General features: G+C 40.5%; 1 protein-coding gene across 2 annotated transcripts in view; it reads right to left on the bottom strand.

Moving 5' to 3' along the window:
* The window catches only part of TRAPPC3L (trafficking protein particle complex 3 like), a 53,622-nt gene that overhangs the window by 17,457 nt on the left and 12,528 nt on the right, over positions 1-23,637 (bottom strand). For both annotated transcript variants that reach the window (XM_034765821.1, XM_034765820.1), the window contains exons 2-4: positions 22,278-22,325; positions 19,921-20,018; positions 15,478-15,577 (exon numbers count right to left, since the gene is read on the bottom strand). In XM_034765821.1, the coding sequence (XP_034621712.1) occupies positions 15,478-15,577; positions 19,921-20,018; positions 22,278-22,280 (201 nt within the window). In that variant the 5' untranslated portion in view covers positions 22,281-22,325. The remainder of the gene's footprint in view (positions 1-15,477; positions 15,578-19,920; positions 20,019-22,277; positions 22,326-23,637) is intronic.

Below are 23,637 nucleotides of genomic sequence, written 5' to 3'. Positions count from 1 at the left end.
GTATACTTAAAACGCTGCAGTGCGCTTTAGTGAAGACGCTACCAGAGGAGCGCTGCCATCCGCATAGTTACTCCACCTCCATGAGAGGAGGTGACAGGAAAACCTCTCCTGTCAACACTGTGCTGTCTACACCAGGAGTTAGGTCGATATAACTAGGTCGCTTTCCACACCCTTGAGCAACATAGTTATACCGACAGAAGTCTGTTGTGTAGCTTAAGCCTTAGAAATACCTATAAATAAAAAATAGCTTGCTTTGGCATCCCAATATATGTTACTAGGGACTTTTCACTAACACTGCCTACTGGACCATACATATGAATAATGGGCTCAAAGTGAAGAATGGTTGCGCTAAATAAGCTCAAATAATGACATTAGGATTCAGATCAGAAAGCAGGACTATAAGTGACTAAAAATAAATACATAAACTGCTGAGAAGGGAAAAGGCTGCTGGCTAAAATAACATATTTTGCTGGTATACTTTTCATTCTTCCCAAGTACTTTTCCCTACGCACTGTTTGGATGCAATATGATACTAGAAAGGCTTTGGCATGTCACTGCTGAGTCCCTGGATTAATACAATTCTCATTACTGCTTGCAGTACAGTACTTCACTTTGCAATTTATTACTTAGCAAATAACCTTTCATGTGCATTTTTCCCTTTCTCAGAGGCTGAAAAGCAATAATTTTTTAATTAATTTGTTTATTTATTATGTAGCATTTCAAAGCCCCATTTCTGGTTTAAAGGTTAGCTTTAAACAAGATATTTTACACAGAGTGCCACTTAGTGGCAGAATAGTATAATACAGTTGGATATACCGTATTTTCCGGCGTATAAGACGACTGGGCGTATAAGACGACCCCCAACTTTTCCAGTTAAAATAAAGAGTTTGGGATATACTCGCCGTATAAGACTACCCCTCTTCCAATGCACACCAAATAAAAATTAAAAAAACATCAGATTTGATTTCAATATGGTAATTTTAATTCAAATGCTTATGACATGCAGGTACTTAGCAGGAAAACTGTCACTTATAAACATAAGGCTGTTTGTCATCAAACATGTAAACATAAAACAGTGCAAGTGGATTAAACTTTTCCTAATTCACTCTAAAGCTGAAAGGAAGGATAAGACAATAAACCCCTGGGAGCTGCCATGCTGTTTGTTTTCTAAGCTGTCAACCAAACTGGAACTGATGATGATAGGAGGAAGATAACAAACAATAGAGAGAGAGCAAGTGCCGGGCAAGTCCCTGGCAGTTAGCAACGCCCATCATAACTGCAAGCTATGGTATTTTTACAGGTTTTGCTGGCATGACAGTTTCCCTTTAAAAGCCTTCAAAATCCTCCTGTTCGTCATCTGATATCATAAGTACATCAATGACATCTTGTGATACATTTGTAAGGCAGTCATCGTATGGATCGAATTCCGTATCAGATGGTGTGGTCTCAGCTTCAGCTTCCTCTTCATCTTGCCACAAGTAGTCGTCCTCCATACCATCTAATGAATTTGATATGCCACACTTCTTGAAAGACTTGATTACTATTTCTGCATCAATATCATTCCAGGCTTTTATGACAAACTTGCACAAAACATCCAACTGTGGAGCACGCATGTTTCCTCCTTTTGTGAATGACTTTTCACCGCTAACCATCCATTCATTCCACTGTTCTCGAATGCGATCTTTAAATGGCTTGTTTAGGCACACATTCAGTGGCTGTACCAACGATGTCAATCCTGCAGGAATAACTGCCTCATCTGTGTTTAGTCTTGCAAGCCTTTGCTTGGTGCTGGGAGTTAAATGAGCCCTGAACATATCCCACACCAGTAGACTACATTTTTGAATAAGTCCACCTGGTCGTCTGCTCCATACATTATCAAGCCATAGCTTTACCCCTTCTTCATCCATCCAGCCTTTTTCATTCACATCTACAAAACAACCAACAGGGAACTTGAGTTTCGGCATTGTTTTTCTTTTAAAAATAATCATTGGTCTCAGTTTGGCGCCATCAGCTGTGCATCCTAGTACCACTGTAAAACTGGACTTCTCATGTCCTGTTGTTTTAATTAAAATTGTTTTTTCACCTTTTTGATGGACAGTTTTATTTCCAACCATATCAAAATTAATTGGAGTTTCATCCATATTTCCAATACTACTTAACGCATAGCCATGTTTAGTGCGCTGTTGTATTACGTATCGATGGAAACTATTTACTTTGCTATCAAGATCTGCAGGTAATTTTTGGGCAATTTTCGTCTTTTGCCTCAGTACCATATTATGCCTTCCCATGAATCTAGTACACCAGGATACAGTGGCCTTAAATCTGTTGCTGTGATCTGGGTTAGATTTGGCCCACTGAAGTGCAAACAAACGTATTTTATTTCGTGTCACTACATAACCGTTTTGGCGATGCTCATTCACCATGTCTGCTACATGTTTTTCGAGTTCTGGCCAATGTGGGGTGCCTCTTCTTAATGCACACTTACCCCTTGGCATACTCTTTAATGCTTTTTCATTTGCTTTCCAGTCCCGAACCATCTTTTCTGTTACTCCATATTGTCTTGCAGCAGCGCAGTTATTATGTTCCATGGCAAAGTTTACAACTTTAAGTTTGAAACTGGCTTCATATTTCTTTCTTCTTGCTGGTGGAGCCATGATGGGGTTTTGACTGTTGGAAATTTGTATACTGTACTGTATGTACTGGTGCTATACTGTATGAACAGGTACAGATACTGGTGCTGTACTGTATGTGGTACCCAGTATACAACAGCGATGTACCTTACCGGCGATTGGCTGGTTGTTGTATACAAAGCCTGCTTGGATTGGTCAGCTCTCCCTGCTTGCCCAGCCCTCCCTGTCTCCAAGACTATCAGAGCGGTAGCGCAAACACGCCTCTTTCACCCGTCTGGCCCGCCCTTGTATCCTATTACCTCCTTCTCTGCCTCTCAGATCTCGCACTGCCGCTTCACTGCAGTCCTCAGGAGCGAGATCTGAGAGGCACAGAAGGAGGTAATAGGATACCAGGGCGGGCCAGACGGGTGAAAGAGGCGTGTTTGCGCTACCGCGTGTTTTTCTGGGCACAGCGCCGCTCTCTCTCTTTTTTCCATACCCCGGGCGTCCCGGACGCCTGCAGCTTGCTCCGCCCTTGCTGCTTTCATACGGTCGCCGCATACGGCGGGGATGCGGCCGCGGCCGTTTTTGAGCTCCCCCCACCATATGCGGTGACCTCAGATTCTCCAGTCCGGCTTGGAAGTTTCAGCACCCGCCCTATAAGACGACACCCGACGTATAAGACGACCCCTGACTTTTGAGAAGATTTTCCTGGGTTACAAGGTAGTCTTATACGCCAGAAAATACAGTATATCTTCCTACTGTATTTTCCACTGCATGCATCTGATGAAGTGGGTTTTAGCCCATGAAAGCTTATGTCCAAATAAATTTGTTAGTCTCTAAGGTGCCACAAGTACTCCTCATTCTTTTTGCTGATGCAGACTAACACGGCTACCACTCTGAAACTGTTCCATTACAGTATATCTTCCTGTTTAAGTTCTACTTTCCTATCATTTACAATAATTACCCTATCACTAGGGTGACCATACGTCCCGTCTTGGCCGGGACAGTCACCTTTTTAAGCCCAGTCCCAGATATCCCAACTTTTTTGGCAAAACTGGGCATTTGTCCCATTTGCTCTTGCCAACTGATCAATCCCACATGGGGGGCAGGAGGCAGGAGGATCAGGCAAGCCTCATGCGAGGGGAGGGGGGCAGCTCAGGCGAGCCCCACATGGTGTCCCATTTTACCTTTGGGAAATATGGTCACACTAACCATCACACTATCTTTGAAGTTCAGTACATATCAGTCTGTTAAGTGTCTCTGAATTGTACTGGTTTTCTAATTACACAACCCGAACACGTAACAAGTTGGTCCTTTGCAATGACTGGCTGTGATTAGTTTATCAACTTCTTATTCTGCATTGGTGGAGCTTCCTCTTGTTGATTGTTCTTTCTGAGGAAGCAACTGTCAATGTCAATGGTTTTTCCACTGTTGGTTTCGATCACATGTGATCTGGGTGCTAAATTCTTTTTCTTTACGACAGTTGGAGTTGTCCATCCTTTTTTCTCCACCCAATTTGACATGCAACCAACCACCAAGTTCTAGACTCAGCCATTTTCTGAGTTATGTCTGATATAAAAATGTTCATAAGCACTTTTTGTCCTTTTTATCTGATTTTATCTCTTCATGTCTGGCCCCTTTGGAGATAGGGTCTCTTCTAAAGTTGTCTTCCCAACAGTAGTTGAGCTGGACTATATCCAGTAGCTAGTGTGAGTATTGATCTGTAACTCAGAAGAGTGAGGAATAGATCTTCCTGCTATAGGATTTTCTTGTTTTTCTGTTCAACTCTCTCAGTCCCTCCATTTGCTTGTGGGTAATGTGGGCTGCTAGTAATAACATCAAAATCATATTTTGTTCAGTATGACAAATTCTGCTGCAATGAATTGTGGTCTATTGTCTGTCACTAGTTGTTCTGGAATATCAAAATGAGCAAAAGTGCACCTCAGTTTCTCAATAACACTGTGACATGTTATGTCTTTCAAGTACATTATTTCTATATACCTTGAAAAATAGTCCATGACGACCAGGTAATGATGTCCTCTGAATTTGCATAAATCTGCAGCTAATCTTTTCCAAAGTCTGCCTGGTAGATAGGTTGTTATTAAAGGTTCTTTGTGTTGTGTTGGTCTGTTAGTTCTGCAGTGTTCACGTGCAGATACATGTTTTTTTATGTCCTTTCTGCTGCCCAACCACCACATTCACTAGTTGGCCTATTCACATCATTTAGTTAGTCCTTGATGTCCTTTTGACTTGCTTAATTGTCTATGCACCGCAAAGTAGTCTCTTGTCACTTTCTTAGAGTCCTTCAGATATTTGGGCCAGGCACACCTAATGTAACTTAGAACTTCCTGAAGTTGTGTGTCTGTCAAGATTACTTTTGGTAGCTGTTGTTGTATCTTTTCTGACACTAGTCTCTATGTGTCCACAGCATCCACATACACATTTATGTCATTTTTGTAATAAGCCATAAATCCAGTGTCTCTATTCAGAATGTGATTTTTAGTGCTTAGCAAAGTTATGAATTTAAGCTCACAGGCTCGTCTTTTGAAGGTGTTATGCAAGTCTCCTTTGAGGAAGAGGACTGTTCGGTCAGATATAGAGTGATCACTTTGTGAAAAGTGTCCACCCACAGGTCATAGGGCGTTTTCATCTTTGATTATTTTCCTGTATGAGTTCATTTGAGAAAGTAGTGATTGTCTGGCTTCACCCACTTCGTTGTTGTTGGGACATTTATCTTTGTAAGTTGTTTCTGTGGTGAACTGGCCCATGCAGTTCAAGGGTACCTCCAGGGTTAGTCAGAACTGTGTCCAGTGACTTCAGCGCTGGGAGGGGTTAAAGGTAATTGTAAGTCCCTTCTGAGATGACTGAGTCCATTTTAAAGTCAATAGTCTTGCCATGACTAATCAGTTTCACTGTCCAGGCAGCCTCTATGTCATCACAAGTTATAGGTCCCAGAAAAATTGGTTCTTGATTGTCTGTAATATGAGTCAACTCCCTGACTGGTTTGGTGTGGCAAACTGCTGCAAAGTGTCCATATTTCATGCATTTATTACACTGTGTGCCTTGGCTGGACATGCATCACCTCTTGGGATATGGCTTTTTCCATTTCTTGTACATGTAGGCTGGAATTTGTCCTTTTTAGCTTGGGAGTTCTCTCTCCTTGCCTCAGCAGTTTTATGATAATGACTTTTAACATTCAAGTGTCTGTTTACAGTTTCTAAGCTAGTTTTAGGTTTTTCAAGTTTGTCCTGTTGCTTTAGGTTTTGCTGTCTCACCAGCTCGCATTGCTTTGCTCTCTGTGTAACTGTGGCTAGGGTTAAATCTCTCTTCCATTGTAGCTGCTGTAGAAAGTTTTTATCTGTTAACCCAATAGCCAGCCCCTCTCTGATATTTTCATGTTTTGCATTCCCAGAATCAGAGTTTTCAGTATGCAGATCTCTTATAAAACATTCAACATTCTCTGATGGAAATATGTTCTTTCATAAATCACATTTCTCTGAGGTATAAGGTATGGCTCAAACATATCCAGAACCCTTTCAAATCAGTTTTGTGACAGTCTTCAGTAAAGTCAAAGGATTTAAAGATATGCTTCCCTACAGCTCTGCCTGCTTCCCTATAGCATAAATTAAAGAAGATACCTTAATATCTCCAGTTTCTTTGCACAGCTTGGTAACAATACAAAAACTGGCAAAATATTGTTTCCAGATTGTCCATTCCAACCTTTGTTGCTTTGTTCCTTCCATTTCTGTTCTTAGTTTACTTTTGACACCATGTTATGTTCCTGTTCCATGTTATGTTCCTGTTCTATGGACTGGTCATAGAACTTGCTTATTTGTACCCGAAGTGTTCATCATAAGATCTTTTAACACTCTTCCAGGTATGGCTAAGACTAAGGCTAGCTTTAAATAAGGTATTTTATACACGGTGCCATCTAGTGGCAGAACAGTATAATACAGTTTAGCATTCCATTAAACCTGTAATCACAATCCCACTGTGCTGTACAAACACAGAACAAAAAGATGGTTCCTGCCATACAGAGTTTACAATCTAAGTATAAGACAAGAGTCAACAGATGGATGTAGGTAGATAGGGGAATACAAGGAAACAATGCCTACCTTACAGAAGGCTACTGCAAGAAATATTCCATTAGAAGTGATTTTCAAACTATCTTCCAATATGAGACTTTGTATGGAAGACTTGCCAACTAAATAGTGATGGTATAGGAGACCCCATACCACCGTATAGAACCCCTAGTTCAAGGGGTATGTCAAGAGCAGGAGGGAGTGTCGCCAGAATGCCGGAGTTAGCAAAACTGCCAATAGGGGGCTATTGCAGTCAGGGAAGATTAAAGTCTCTCTAAGGCTGCTCTGACTCTGACAAGGGGTTAACAGGGCCCTTACATGTTCCCAAGATCTGAGAAGTATTAAGGTGAATTTGCCCCGGCCTCATATCCTGTGGCAAGCATGGCTTGGCTAGACTTCCAGATTGACTGCAACATATTTACAATCATCATCTTTGTTTTATTCATCAAAGAAAGAAAGAATAGAATTTTAGCAATGTTTTGAACTGCAATCTACCTTATTTCTCATTCTGTTCATGGCCAAGTTCATTTGAAAAAAAATCTTTTCTACTTCGAATTGGATGGTTCCAAACCAGAACTTCAAGTACTAGCCCTCTGAAATTTTATAGAATGTGGTTGGAGTCAAATGTCAGCATCCAAATTGCCCTATAATTTTGATCTGGGTTGGATCTAAAACCAGGCACCTATTTTCTAGAACTGGTTTGGATGCAACCCGTGGTGTTTGAAATCTTACAGTATCAGTTGTAGGATTTCTGATTTTATGGAGCAAAATCTCCCAAGAAGAGATCACAAGATTTCAGAACTTGGCCTAGTTCATCCTCAAACCCAAATTCTAAACCTTAGTCTGAACCTAATTTGGACCTGGATCCAGACTTGCACATCGTCTCCTTGGCTCATCTCTATTTTCAATATATTTCTTCAACTTTTCCCCCCTTTCTTGTCTGGCCAGTGACTGGAATATTCATTGGATTTTTAAGAAAGCGAGTTATTCTTTTACTTTTATGAGGGTCATTGCATCTTTTTTCCATTCCAGTGGTAGCCATGTAGCAAATATGTTCTGACCCCATGACAGGAGGGATTCACTTCACAGCATGGAAAATTGATGGAAGAAGGGTTTACTTTGGCTGATCATCACTCTCTTTTGGCCCCAATACCAACTGAGTTTAAATTAGTAGTAATATCTAGCTACTGGTGTCTGAATTGCTAGACTAATGTTTATAGATCCCTACTCACACTAAGTGGCTGTGTTAAATTCTGTCCTTCTCCCAGCAGTTATGATAGGATTGGCACAGCAAGTTGTTTTGGTGCTCATCATTTGAAGATGCTTCTTTTGTTTAATTTCTTCCCAATTTATACTTGCATTTAACAGTTATGGTCTGATCCTGCAGGCTCCAGTTTTACTCTCTTAAAGACTGCAGGATCAGAGCCATAATGCTACATAATGTTGTCCCCAAATGATTGCTGGCTCTAACAATCATGATAATTGATTCTGACTTAGTTTATTTAATCTACAGGGTCAATCAGTGCAGTTAGATATACCAGCTAAAAATGTAAGTACCTTGCTTGTTGTTTTTAGCCTAGTTAATGACCTGAGGAATTAATATATTATATAAACAGTTAATGCAAAAAACTGTGTAAACTTAAACTAGCAGATTGATTGTGTGGCGTTATGCAGTCTATATGGTTTTATAAAAACATAATAAGAAGTGAATATAATGTAACTGGAATAGTTTTATAAAAATATGATAAGTCAATATAATGTACCTGGAATATGCTTCATGCAAAAGGTCTCTGGTAAGGTATCATTACAAAGCTTATAATCTACTGAGTGTGATCATCCTATTTGTATAAATGTACCACTCTTGTATCTAAAACTAGAAATATGAAATATAACTCTGAGGGCCTATTGTAATTATGCAAAAAGTGGCCATTAATAGTGGTTTGGAATCTTGATGACTCCCATTAACAAGGATCATTGTCTGCAGATGGCTGTGTTTACCCGTTAGTCTTCCTGTATATGTGTGTGCTGGCAAGTGGGTAATGAAGTCTTGCAGTGACAAGTGATCATGTCACCTGGCCTGGAATCCATCTTTAACCTGGTGCTTTTCCAGGGGCAGGGGGAACCCAGAAGGACAAAGGGTTCCCGCTTTATGCAAAAGATATATAAAGGGATGGAAGAGAACAAGGGGGGAGGAGCCATCATGAAGAATCCCTGAGCTATCACCTGAGCTGGAACAAGAGCTGTACCAGGGGAAAGAATTGTGCCCAGGCCTGGAAGGTGTCCAGTCTGAGAAAAACTTACTGAAGCATCTCTGAGGGTGAGATTATCTGTATTTAGTTTGATTAGACATAGATTTGTGCATTTTATTTTATTTTGCTTGGTGACTTACTTTGTTCTGTCTGTTACTACTTGGAACCACTTAAATCCTTCTTTCTGTATTTAATAAAATCACTTTTTACTTAGTAACTTACTCAGAGTATGTATTAATACCTGGGGGAGCAAACAACTGTGCATATCTCTCTATTAGTGTTATAGAGGGCGAACAATTTATGAGTTTACTCTGCATAAGCTTTATTCAGGGTAAAACGGATTTATTTGGGTTTAGACCCCATTGGGAGTTGGGCATCTGAGTGCTAGAGACAAGCACACTACTGTGAGCTATTTTCAGGTAAACCTGCAGTTTTGGGGCAAGTGATTCAGACCCTGGGTCTGTGTTGGAGCAGACGGGCGTGTCTGACTCAGCAATACAGGATGCTGGAGTCCTGAGCTGGCAGGGAAAACAGGAATAGAAGTAGTCTTGGTACATTAGGTGGCAGCTCCCAAGGGGGTTTCTGTGATCCAACCCGTCACAGATTGCATTTACCTGAGATTATCCCTTTTATTTCCATTTATATATTGGTTATTTTGGAGAAATTCCTGATTATATATACATCAAGAACACTGTAGAAAATCAGAGGGGTAGCCGTGTTAGTCTGAATCTGTAAAAAGCAATAGAGGGTCCTGTGGCACCTTTGAGACTAACAGAAGTATTGGGAGCATAAGCTTTCGTGGGTAAGAACCTCACTTCTTCAGATGCAAGATGTCTTGCATCTGAAGAAGTGAGGTTCTTACCCACGAAAGCTTATGCTCCCAATACTTCTGTTAGTCTCAAAGGTGCCACAGGACCCTCTATTGCTTTTTACTGTAGAAAATCAGTTGTGCTGCTTATAATTGTATCTTTTTGCCAGAATTTTCAGAACATTAAGTTTGAAAGTGACATTTAAGACCATTAAACTGCTATTTTGTAAACAAAGATTCAGAAGTGTCTGTCAGTTACTTAAACTTATTTTCTTACTCGAGACTATGCTACTAGAGACTCCTTCTGTTAGTATGCTAAATAGTCTTGATAGCAGTTGATAGCAGAACATGTAACAGGAGGAAAATAGAGTCCTTTCCCTTCTTCCTAAAGTTAGTCTTTCTCTACTTATGTGTGTGTTGTTTGGTCAACAGTACTATACAATAAAACAGGGAAAGAAGAAATCAGGCCCTTTCAAATAGGCAGAACTTTGGGTAACCTCAAATACCCAGTAAAACCAGAAAAATCATCTCACATCTGGTACTAATATTTGAAACCACAGAAAAAACAAAGGAAAATGCATCACACAGAAAAGAAGAGAAGAAAAACAAGCATAGAAAAATGTGACTAGGCCCAGAGGCCAATTTGAGGGACTTTACAACACTCTTCTTTTCATGTGCTGACCACCTGAAGTTGCTTTATGCAATATAAAGGTGTCTATTTTGTCTTCTATATCACAGGGGAGATGTGTGACTGTTACTTCAGTAACATGGCTCGCAGTCACACCAACAGATCATAGTGTGTGCAGTGAGTGATTTTGGCTCTATGTCTTGTTACAGGGTATTTGGCAACATCAGCTGTAGTGAATGCAAAAGAGATCCTTTCTGTGTTTCCATATGAGCAGTTATGCCAAATTCCTCAGAGGTATTTAGGCACCTAACTCCCATTGAATTCAATGGGGTTTAACCACCTAAATATCTTTAAGGATCTGCGCCTTAGTCCCTCCATGGCCAGCATGAAAGATATAGTGATTCTTGACTTTCCATATCAGTCACATTATTTATTATTTTGTTCAGCAACTGTCCTCAATGCCAAAATATCAGAGAGGATCACACGTCACATAACTTAGTTTCTATCATGTTGCACAATCAGTATCTTCAGCTAAACATTTGGGCCGAGATTTTGCCACCTTTACTCAACTCGAGTAATACCTTACTCAACAAGTGGTCTCACTGAAGTCAATAGGGCTATTCATGGAGTAACGTAGTAGGATAAATGTAAGGGCAGCAGAACTGGGCCCTTTGTGATTGGTTTACCAATTGTTTTTGTTTGGTTGTTTTCTTTTGCTATTTTAACATTTGACATGACACACAGTAATATGACAATCCAGATGTATTCTCCTGGAACTCTGTACAACTTGCAGGTCCACTGCTTTCCCCCAGTCATGGAAACATACTATTTTTTCCCCTGTTTCTTATAAATGTAATGGAGTCTCATAACTTTGACTATGAAAGAATCTCAGAGCTTGTGTATTTTTTCTGAATGGAATGTTTATAGATTTTATAGCCTGTCAAATTAAAACTGCCTGGGGAAACCACAGTATGATTGGGCTGGAAGGAAATGGCAATATGGGTAGTGCTACTTTGGTGTGAACACATTGTTACTGTCAAGAGGCATACCAGCTTTAGGCAAATACAGCAGTAGCAGCTGCTGCACCCCTCCCATTTGTCACCGGGTCTCCCTAACTGTTTTATTTTTATATATGAGAATTATTTTGTTTTCCAAATTGATCCAGTTAGTGCCAGTTATAGAGGAGATTTTTGTGTGGTGGTCATCTAGTTCAATTGAACTGAGGCTCAAAAGCTATAAAATAGTCCTCAGGACTGTTAAAATATAAAAGTGATTTAACACTTACATGCCACAGACATAGGAAAGTCTGGGGAATGTATATGTTTGAAATATTGTAATAAATTGCTTATATTAGGTCCATCAGATTTTTTTTTTAAATCTGATTTAGATTCACCTTTTCTTAATGTATATTTGGGTTTCCTTTTGCAAGTGCTTAGACAACTGCACACATTTAATGTACTAGGTTGTATGATTTGTGAATATTGCCCTCTACTGGATTGAAAAGGACAATGCCTGTTGAATGGATAAATAGCAGGTGGAACAACGTTAGCTCACTGAGTAGAAAGAAGCTGGTGTTTTACAGATGAATGGGTTCTAGTCTATGCTGCTAAATCTATAGTATTTGTTTAGCTGCTGATCACAGTCTGTATATTATCATTACAAGCAGTCATAATTGTGCCAAGCCCCATATAAATTTACCTCACCAAATGATAAAATGGAAATAAAAACCTGATTTAACTTATTTTAGCAATAAGTGGCTCCCAGCTCAGCGATTCCATTCCATGACCACCTAGTAAACAATCTTTTCTTCTAAAATGCTGCTTAAGTGTTATTCTCTGAACAAAGATCATGCAGGCATCACAATATGCAACAGCTGAAAATCTCCTTTAAGGCTATGAAAGCAACTTAAAGGAGACCATTCCCAAAATAAGAATCTGATTTACTACTGAAAATTATAAGTCATAGGCATATTAACAACTAAGGGCTAGGTCATCTTCTAGGTTAGGGAAACCTATACCAGGGACAGAGAGCCCTACGTGTTTCCTCTACTGGAGTTTCCAATGGAGAGTTTCCTTTGAGAGGTGAGGTTTGCCCTTGGAGACATAAACCATGTGTGCAAAGGGCCTGTGCCTCTGGACTGCCTCCCAGCTTTTCCCTAGCCCTCTCCAATCCCCATGGCAGTGTCAGAGGGTCCTTCTCCAATGACCCTAAATTCCCTACCTCTTAAAATGGAATTCCATACCATGGAGGCGGAAAGCACCAAAACTGGATAAATTATTCAATAAGGAGGGCTTGTGGGGAGTAGGGACAGTGTCACTTTCTTTGAAAGCTGGTAAACACCATTAATCAGACCCTGTACTTTTCCAATAATTATGAGATGCTATGACACTGACAAACCAGTTCAGGCCAGAGCTATAGGCCAATTCACTTGTGTGTGAATATCAAAGGAGTTCAATGTATTAGCATATAGTCAGGCCAATTAATCTGTGTGTTAATAGAGATCAAAGGAGATGTTGATCATATTGTTGTCACCTATCTATATCTTGTTGTTTACTATTACATTACATTTACATTATGCATGCCCGGTAATTAAATTACCCTAGATCAAAGTGTGTGTTAATGGGAGAGTTAATTCAGGTGTTGGAACTTCATGAAAACTAATGGAATGTTACTTGTTTTGTTTTCACTTATCTATTCCTATTATAATGTAATGGCAGGATTTACATTATGTATATCCCTGTAACTAAATAACTCATTGAATGCAAATGAAGAGTGCGAAATTCAAAGCAATTGGCCATTGTGTGAGTAAGCCAGGGGTGAAAGTAAGGTGGTACAGGCTGGTATGGCATACCAGTAGAAGGTAGCCGCCAGTACCAGCCCATACCGCTGACTCTGCTTAAAGCACTGCCCCTTTTGCACCCCCCATCGGTGGCCAATGGGGGAGGCAGAAAAGGGGCAGCAATGATTTGGCGGGGGTGTGTGTCAAAAGAAGTAGCTGCCCAGGGGCCATGATTTAAAAGGGCCCGGGGTAGCGGCAGTGCCAGCCAGCGCCCCAGGCCCTTTAAATGGCCGCTGGAGCCCCGGGCGGCGCAGGCCAGGGAGCGCAGATGGACTGGCTGGGGGACGCTGACCCGCCCCTTCTGCCCAAAGCCCAGCCCCTTCCGGGGAAGGGGGAGCAGAGCAGCCCCATACCAGTAAGAGATTCATTTTACTTTCACCCCTGGAGTAAACATACGTATCAGCTTGTTGTCTGTGAAAAGATGCTATAAGTACTGATTCAAGGAGAGATCCTTTATCACTGGACTATTTGGTTTCTAACAAAGCAGAATAACTGAATGAGAAGATGGAGATCCCCTGAGATATTCTGGGTAGCCCTGAAGGATTTTGGGGAAACTGGCAGTTATTGCATCACTGCTACCATTTGGAACTACAAACTGTGACTTACTCGTTATTATATTTTATCTGCTTTAACCTCTCAATAACGCTCATTCCTTTTTTTCAGCTAATAAACCTTTAGTTAGTTTACTATAGAACTGACTGCCAGTGTTGTTTTTGGTGTAAGATCTGGTGTACCAATTGATCTGGGATAAGAGACTTAACCTTATGTGGTGTGGTGCTCTGACAGTGCAGTGATTGGTACCTTAGATGCATAGAAAATAAGATGTCTCAATTTGTGTCTTTCTGTTGCTTCCAAGAGTAGAAATACAGATGAATAATTCAAACACATCCCTCAAAAAGGAACAGGAATCATAAAATATCTTTATCACTTGATTCTTTTGAAATGCACTTAGCACAAGGCAATATACATAGGACAACTTGTACACACTGTTCATTCAGATATAAAGAAGAGCTGTGATATCTGGCTAAAATATTTTGAAGGAGACAGGGAAGTTCTCTGTATGCATGTTGACTGCATACCAGTGATTAGTGAAAATAATGTGTATTTACTTGCATCTGAAAAAGTGAGGTTCTTACCCACGAAAGCTTATGCTTCCTATACTTCTGTTAGTCTCAAAGGTGCCACAGGACCCTCTGTTGCTTTTTAGTAAAAATAAGTACAGTATATTTGTAATTACTAATGTACATTGAGTGTCTCCTGTATAAATAATTGTTTAACATACTCAGCAATTTGTGCAAACCCGAGTGTTAGAGTATGACCTTTGACAGATGTCTCTTTGCTTGTTGTTGTTGATAAATATATTTTAAAAAGCTGTTAATTGTAACTTTATATTATGATAAAACAACTGCATTCTATGTGGGAGTATAAAAGACAATGTATTCATGCTGTCAAGTCCTGCTTGCCTTACTCACATAATCTCATATGGTTAACATCCCGCTGTGTAGATATTTGAATTCGTACCTATTTGAACCAGTACTTGGTTATGATGACTCCTTTGTGGAAACTTAGTACCATGTGTTTTTAATTTTAGGATCCAACTAAAAGGTTAGTGTTTGAATATGGACCTGCTATATTGAATTTCCTGTTTTCAAGCATTTCTGGGCTGAAATAAAACATCAGTGATGCTATGTAAGCGGAAGCCAATGTCTCCTCAAGAGACTTAGCCCCACTGAGTCATCAAAATATAGGTAAAAGCCAGTGCTGCATAATGGAGCTATGGGAAGGTTGCTCCTGAAAGTTAAGCACATGCTTAAGCATTTAGCTGTATCAAGCTCCTGGTTAGAACTCCATTGTCCTATCTGCGTGGACCTACTACTAGTATTTTGAATGTAGTGGGAGAGCTCAAAGGCTGACAGTTCACACAGTATCACAGCACACTGAGAGCTCATCAGGCCAGGACCCAGAACTGCTGCTGCTGCTCTGAGCAGAATCAAGTTTGTGTGCTGTTAGCTGGATGTAAAAAGTTCTAAATAAGGGAACTGATTTGGTTAACACCAGGAGAGCTTGTGTTAATATGTAGAACACCACACTGTCCTGTTCTTCTACTTTGCAGCACCTTAATTTCAGACTGGAGAGTTAAGCATACTGGTAGATGGACTAATTCTGGAAAGAACTGGTAGGAGATGAGGCCAGTATTGTCTTCCCAGAGGCTGAGGACATCAAAGGATACCAGAGTCTAACTACTTTAATCTTATTTACCTGTGCAATCACGTCTACAGTTTCAGAATAGCTACGGCACTTCCTCACAGCAGAGCGAGCCAAAAAGTCTTCAACCAGCCTTATACCAATGTCATAGCCCCTGAGACAAAGAAAAGAAAGTTACATGCAAAGCTGAACAATTTTCGTCTCCTCCCCTCATGCCTCTCTCTAGTCTCACTCTTTCTCTGTGCAAAGCAGCTGCATGAACTGGGTCTGAAAAATGCTCTGGCCCCTGAATGAAGTAGTATTCTGAGACGTGGAGATTTTACTGGGCCCGATCATATATACACTAAGGCCACTTTACATCACGCTGGCAGTGTAAAGTAGGCCTGGACCTCATGTCATATAAAGGGGTCTTAAAGTTTGCACAGATATAATTTATGCCCATTTTAGGGCCTCTTTGTACGACTAGAGTGGTATAAAGTGGCCTTAAGGTAAATGAGAATCAGGTCCTACTATCTTGTTGTTACTAAAACCTAACCACGGTTAGTGCCATCTTTCCCCATGTCATTCTCTGAAGTAGGATCTCTAAAGGGGTTCCTCTGAGAAGGCCATTACACACTGAGGATACAGATTGACCAGTTGGGAATGTGATGACACTAGTAAACCAATGTTTTCTCTAATTTTTTCCATCCATGTGCAGAATGAATTTTGTTATGTGCACCATATCAAAGTAAGGTGTGAATGTGCACCACCAGTAGAAACAAAAAAACCTAGATATAATATATATTTTTAAAAAGTTACCATAGGGATAATTACTCCAGCCAGGACAGGTTAGGCATTTTAGACTGCACTACTCAAAGAATTAAATTTTAGTGTAAGAGAGAAATACAAATTATGAAATGCATAGACCAGTCAAAAAACTAAAATAACACACTTTGAAAGAAGTATCAAGAAGTAACAACAACAATGATACAAGTATGTGTTGGGAGATGAATGTGAAAGACTGTGTATGGGGGTGGGGAAACAGAGACACACACTTTGTCTGTGTATGTGAGATAGAGACACACACACTGTCTCTGTGTGAGAGAGAGACAGACATACACACAAACATAGTGTGTGTGAGAGCCAGAGACACACTCTGTGTGTGTGTGTGTGTGTGTGCGCGTGAGAGAGGAAAGAGAGAGATGCATTGCCCCTCTAACTACGCTGCCTTTTTAAGTAGATCAGCACTCACCAGTCTGAAGCCTGCTTGTTCAGACACCGCAGCAACTGCCAGCAAGCTCCCTCCATCCCACTCCTGAACCCTGTCCTGTCCTCCCACCCTGCTCTGTGGAGATGGGGTACAGGAATGGGTGGGAGTGGGGAGGGGGCACCCTGACATTAGCGCCCCCTCCTCACCCTGCACAGCAAGCAGGCGGCTCCCAGGAGCAGCTGGCCAGGGGCTCCAAGTCAGAGGGCAGGAGCAGCATGGCAGGGGCGGGGAGGGGCACCTGAAGTGCACAGCACTTGATAGACTGCTAGACAGCCGTGCGGCCACGCAGCTTAGAAGGAACTTAGTAGTAGCCTCATTGCCCTAAGTGTGGTGGTTTGGCATACCCATGCATAGTCTGAGGGACTGACTCATGCTTTTCATGACATTTGCTTGGAGTGAAATTTGCCTACTTTAGGTTCATTGAAGCATGTGTGAAACAATAGATTAGTTAGCAACAAATAATTACAGAATAATTGAAGAAACCAATAAATAAAATGTTCCCAGTTAACTGACCTTCACAGTGAAAATGTTGCAGTTTAAAGCAGTTCATTTCTGCAATGTTGGACTTGATCACAAGTGTAGTCACATTCTATTTTGTTCTATTTAGTTTTTTTTATCATGTTCATTGCCATGGTATATTAGCACTGCATGGTATGTCTCCTAGTTCCATGACTGGCTGAGCCCAGCCTACCTGGTTAGGAAGCTTGGCAGAAGCCATTTTGCCTGAGGTTTTCAGAGAGTTGTGTTTTGTGTGAGCTCCTGCAATAAACTATAATTTATGTATTACAAGAACAAAGGGAACATGGTAGCCTGCCCCTTAGACTTGAAACTCCCTGAGTCTTGACATGGCTGTGGTATTAATGTATTTATAAGGGTACTTCAGTAGTCTCTCATTGATAAAAAAGGTACTTCCCCATCAGGTCACATAACTTAGGTTGCCCAACAGGTGGGGCCAGAGTCCAATTTGTCCTGGGCATCTTGACTTATCTGCCTGCCACAGAAATTGCAGGTTGCAGAGGTCTTGTCCCCTGCAACCTCTCTGAAATGGCTCACACAAGAGAAGAGTAGGTCCTCCCATTCCTGCATCTCTTTCTCTTCTGTGTCCCTCCGCCGTTGTCCCTCTTCTATCATTATATACCTTCTCCCCATTCTCTGCTGCTCTCCTTCTCTTTATCCTCCCTTTTCTTCTCCTCCTTCTCTCATTCCTCCTCTGAAATTCCTTCTCTACTTTCTCTTCTCTCTTTTTTCCTAGTAATATGCTCCTTCCTCTTGATCTCCCATCACCATAAAAGAATAGCTACAGTGTCTGTTATGCAACTTCTGCACAAAATTAGTTGCAGTTAGGCAAAATGCATTTTGCAGTTAACCAAATTTAAATTCAATTAAACTGTTCACACACAACTGAAATTCCAGAGAAATTAGATGGACAATGTAAAAAGGATGAAAGCTTGTAAAATCCTTCTCCAAATAAAATAGTTTCTTTTAAATTCACTGCAAGCCTTCTGAAGATAATACTGGCTATTAAATACAGAGAGGCTCTGTAACTATTCCTAAATTATGGCAAATATTGTACAGGAGGCTTTGTAGAAGGAAAAGTTAATGAATGTAAATGCAAGCACCTGGGCCAAGCTCAGAAATGCTTTTATTGATTTTTTTTCCATATCCATCTAAACTTAATTGTTTCTGAATCTCTTTCACTGTTCATTATGGGCCTTATTCAAAGCCCATTGAAGTCAATGGAAAGTTTTCCATTGATTTCAGATCAGGTCCTATAACAAGAAGCCTAAAAGTTATACCGTACCCAATGCCATGTTATAACAAAAAGCTTTCTGGAAGACTAAGGTTCAAAATAACACTGTGTGATGTACCGGCAAGCCATGAAATATTTAGTTATTGCTGGCACATTTAGCTAAGTATCACCATTAGCTGCACTAGTAAATATTGCATTAGCCTTTATTAAAATATGTACATCACCAATACAAGAGAGTGCTCGGGTTATTTTTAAGTTTAACCTTTGGATCCATAAAACAAACTGTAAATTAAAGTGACAAGTTGCTGTCTGACAACCTGTATATAGCAGAAACACAACAGCCGTATTATTATATCTATGTGTATAGGACCTGCTAGGTTATAAACTTTGCTTCCAAAGCTGCCGTGCTTTCATCTTCACTGATGGTGCTGCATAAGCAGAGAAGTAAACCAAAATAGCCCTGTTGGCAAAAACTTCAGTAAAAACACTAGGGGCTAAATTTATATAATTGTGTTAATGGTGGTAAACCAGTGGTGTTAAACCAGAGAGGAGTTTGTTCATCAAATGGAAAAGAATATAATTTGGTAGGAAAAAAGCTCATGTAGTAGGAGAGAAGTAAAGTAGAACTCCAGACCTCCCAGCATGAACCTTTTCCTATTTCTACCACAAAACCTGCAAAGAACCTACACAGAGTGTGCTGAAATACGTGATACTGATTGGGGCTGGGCGAAGCATTAATATCAAGTGATTGACTCCATGAGTTTTGTTTCTTTTTTCTGTTTATGAGTAGATCACGATTTTCTCAAACGGGTGCTGTCTTGAATAATTGTTGTGAATAACTATTGGCCTATAACTTGTTTGCCAGCAATTTATTGTGTGTCTGATATTCAAAATTCTAGTTGTTTTGATTGAATGTGTAGGTCACATGGTATGTTTCTGTTTTCCGAATGGATGAGCTTAACTTTTAGAATCAGGTTTTGTTGATAACTAATTCAAAAATTGCTTCTGGCAAATTTTCTACAATATTATTATGTATTGTTTTCTATTATGGTACTCCCTAGGAAGCCCAGTCATAGACCAGAACCCCATTGTGCTAGGTGTTGTACAAACACAGAACAAAAAGACCATTCCTGCCCCAGAAGAGCTTATTTGTTTAAAATTCATGCCATGGTGAACATTCCTGCCATTCAACTTATCTGCTAGACTGTCCATGGAAAACAATCATCAAAGGGGGTCTGATGGGTTCTAGGAGCCTGCACAGAACACGGGGCTCTTCTCTTGAACTATCTTGTGATAAAGTTTATTGTAAGTTCCTTTGTGTCATTGTAAGTTCCTTTGTGTCAAGGACTCTGTCTTCGTTTGTACTTTGCATGGTCCCAAACACAGTTCTGTTATTCAGCAAATAATAGACAATAAGAGGGTAGAGGAAAATATACAGGTAGGTGGACATCACCAATGCTAAGCTGGATGTGTCATGCAGAATAAACTTGTTACTTACATTTTGTCTAGATACTTGTTCACATCTTCATCCTTTTTGTAGTCCTTACACAGCTGGGCTACCAAAGCCCCATAGGTGAGCACAAAGAGTTCTCTGCTCTGTCAAAGAAAGGGAAAAATGAGCATGGATATGGTCTGAGAATGAAACAAACTAGGATCATACGGTATCTTGGAATAAAAAGCCCAACATTTATCTTTATAGGAACCTTCTGTCTATGGACACACAGCCAGTGATATCCAGGGTGTGGGTTCAGTATACCTTACTTTATTATCATGCCTCGCTTAGGCTCCAGTATTGCCAAGGGATCTGTGCAGGTGCCCCTCCTTACGCATGCCTGGAATACCATTTGCAAGACTGTGGTATTTCTAATCTCATTCTTTTTTATGACTATAGCATCATGTTTGAATTTTGGAAGGAAGAAGAGTTATAATGCAAAAAAGTAAATCCAAGTCTAATGGCATTCAGAATTAATGAAGCAATGCATTATTAGGTCTTTCACAAGAGTAAAAGCAACTTGGATGGTGAGATTCAATTGCAATAAAAAGGCACAATGGTTCTGAGTCTTGTCGTTTACATCTGTGCACAGTGAATGCAAAAAGGATGCAGAAAGCGGTCAAAGCTGAATAATAGTAGCTCTTTACACCCACTTTGCACTTGTTCTACACAGGTGTAAATGACAAGGTGAAGCAGATGAGAATCAGTCCCAGAGCCCTCCCCTTCTCTTTCAGATATCTAATAAGAGGCCAATATTTTTAATTCTTTTCATCAGTAGCTCTTATTCCATTCTTAGTGCTATTGCACCTCCAGATTCCTGAACTGAAGAGTTTTATCCTTACACTGTTTCTGTCACACAAATAAATATATCTAATACTTTCCACTTTTAAGACAGAAGCCTGTTCTGCTGCTAATGCTACTGCTTCTAAAATCCTTATGTCAAATCAACAAGGCAGGAAGGCAAATGTATGAACTGGCCAGGAAGAGATGGTATATTCAAGGGGATCTGGTTATTCCCAGAGGATGTACGTATATTAGGAAAAGTGGACCTTGACCTACTAAACTGAGGTAGAAGGAGTTAACCTGCGTCAGCACTAGGGGAAAGGCTAAGGTTAGTTACAACATGCAACCTAACCTTGACCACTTTTCCAGTGTAGACAAACTCAGAGACACCAACACCCAGTTTCCATGGAGCCATACAGTTCACTATAGAATGTTCAGAATTCTACAAAGCATGGGTTCTGTGCTTGCTGGTTTACACCAAGGCACCAGGGGCCTTCCATGACTGAGAGACTTCCCTATTAAAACCATACCTGGGCTCTTAGGAAGAAAGCAGGATTGCTCAGACACATACCCGAACAATACGGCCATGTAAAGTCAAGTATAAGGGTTCCTGCCACCTTGTACATCTAAGTGTACATATTACAAAAGAAAATTAAGGGTTAGGCCTGATCTATATTTGAAAGTTGTACCAGTATAACAAATTTGGTTAGGAGTGTGCTTTTTTTTTTTTTTAACCAAAATAGTTATGCTCCTGGTGTGGATGCAGTTATATCAGTATAAAGCTGGCTTTACCAGTACAATTTATTCCCTTACCAGTATGGGAATAACTATTCTGATATAAGTATGTTAATACTGATATAACTGTGTCCACAGTAAGGGGCTGCCCCCCTTTTTACTGCAGTTAAAGTGGTACAACTTTTGCGTGTAGTCAAGGGCTTAGATTGTGCTCTTAGGCACAATCCTGAGTACAGGCTGGTGAGTAAATGGTACCAACCTGTGAGTAGCCCCAGGAGACCTAGTGTCTCAGAAATGCCCCTTTGGGACACATTTCCTCCTTTGCTCTGGGTTGGGGGAAGGGGGTGCAATTTACTGCCATCCTTGAAAGGGTGCAATTTATTTCCCCGCTTCTGACTGGCTCTCTGCTCTAGCCAGTGAATAGGGGCATTGTGGAGCTTAGCTCTTCCCAGCCACTTGCTCATACAGGGGAATATCGAGAGAGCAGGGACGAGTGCATCACACCTGATCCAGACCCCGAATCAGGCTAGGTCTTTCTTATTCAATTGAGGTCTTACTCAACCCTGCTCAGCTGAGTAAAACAGGAGCACAATCAAGCACTTTCTGGCAAGAATGAAATTCCACCTGCTGGATTGTTCCTTCATTAGTAAAGGACTTTGTGAAATATATCAAATGTGACGTTTTGTGGGGCCTTTAGAAAAAGCAGAACAATTCTGCCCTGGAGGAAAAGTTTTTTTTAATGAAAATGATATTTGTTTATATTTGAAACACCTTGCACTTCACGTGAATTTCTGAAAAGTCCAAAGGAATGGTAGGAAACACAGTAATCTAGATTTGTTGCATACCATGTGATGTGCTGATGCAGAGGATGAGATGCTTGGTAAATGCCAGTCCTACAAGATAAAAAGAAGTAAAGAAAAATGACAAGGGTTCACACAATTCTTTATGTGGCTGCTGATGGAAAGTTAAAATAAAGAAGCAAAATGTGACTGAAATGTAAATGCAGTTTAAACTTTAAACAGAAATTTTAAATCACATTGGCAGGAATAAGCCTCAGAACTTTGCACAATGGGATCCTGGACTAGGGTTCTTAGTTGCTACCACAATACAAATTATCTGAATAATAGTAATTAAAAAGTGTCAGTTGGTACTTGGAGCCAAGGTGAAATAGTCTCTTTTTGTCCTACTCTGCTATTTAGGTTTCTCATATCTGTGTCACATTTTTATTGTTGGTTAGTTCATTCTTATAAAGAAAAAAGTTGACCCTGGCAGTTCTTTTAAGACAGACTTTGTCAATGGTTTGGAAACAGACAAATATTTGTGGTGCCTGAAAACAATAGACTTGGTGCATGAGCTGGATTCTAGCAGCCTTGGGCAAGGAGCAGATCCCGAGAGTGTACCCCAGCATTTGGCTGTGTTTGGAACAGAACAGGGGAAAAGGCCAATGTATCTACATGGATCCTCCTGTCACAGGCACTAGACTGGCCTCCTTGGGTTGCACTCCATTTTGGAGGAAAGGTTTCTGTTTTCATACTCCTGGAACGTCCATTGCTCACCAACCTATACCCCTTTTACTATCCTTGGACTGGACACTGGACACAGTATTTGACCCATAAAAATACAGAGCTCAGTTTTGTTCCCACGTAAGTCAATCAAACAGGATCGAGCCCTTCCTGCCATATAACCTGATTATTCCTATTGGCTTCAATGGGAATTAGTATCATTTTATTTATATATGGCAGTGTCTAACAGCCCCACCTGAGTTCCGGACCCATTATGCTAGGCTTTGTATGAACACATATTAAGAGACAGTCACTCCTTCAAAGAGCTTGTAAATAAGACAACGGCCAAAAGAGGAAACAGAAGCAACTTGAGAAAGGTTACACAGCAGATTAGTTGCAGAACCCAACTCTTCTGACTCCTAGGTCAGTGCCCTAGTCACTGAACCACACTGTCTGTCAATGGGCTTATGTGTAAGGGAAGAAGTAAATTGCAGTATTACAAAACAGCAGTGTTAATTTAATCACGTCTACTTGGAGTCTAAATCCTGATTGCAAAGAGTTCAGCGTGAGTGGATGCCTGCAGCCTATGGGGAGCTCATTGCTGAATCAGATCCTTCATCTATGCTCCCTTTAGCTTTAGTCAGAAGCTTCCATTTATTCATTAATTTATTTTACTTGTCTGCATGAAAGAGAAAGATCATAT

This window comes from Trachemys scripta, chromosome 3, assembly GCF_013100865.1.
Source record: "Trachemys scripta elegans isolate TJP31775 chromosome 3, CAS_Tse_1.0, whole genome shotgun sequence".
Classification (NCBI taxonomy): domain Eukaryota; kingdom Metazoa; phylum Chordata; order Testudines; family Emydidae; genus Trachemys; species Trachemys scripta.
Note: the sequence above shows the minus strand (reverse complement) of the source record. Positions and strands in the feature narration are given on the sequence as shown.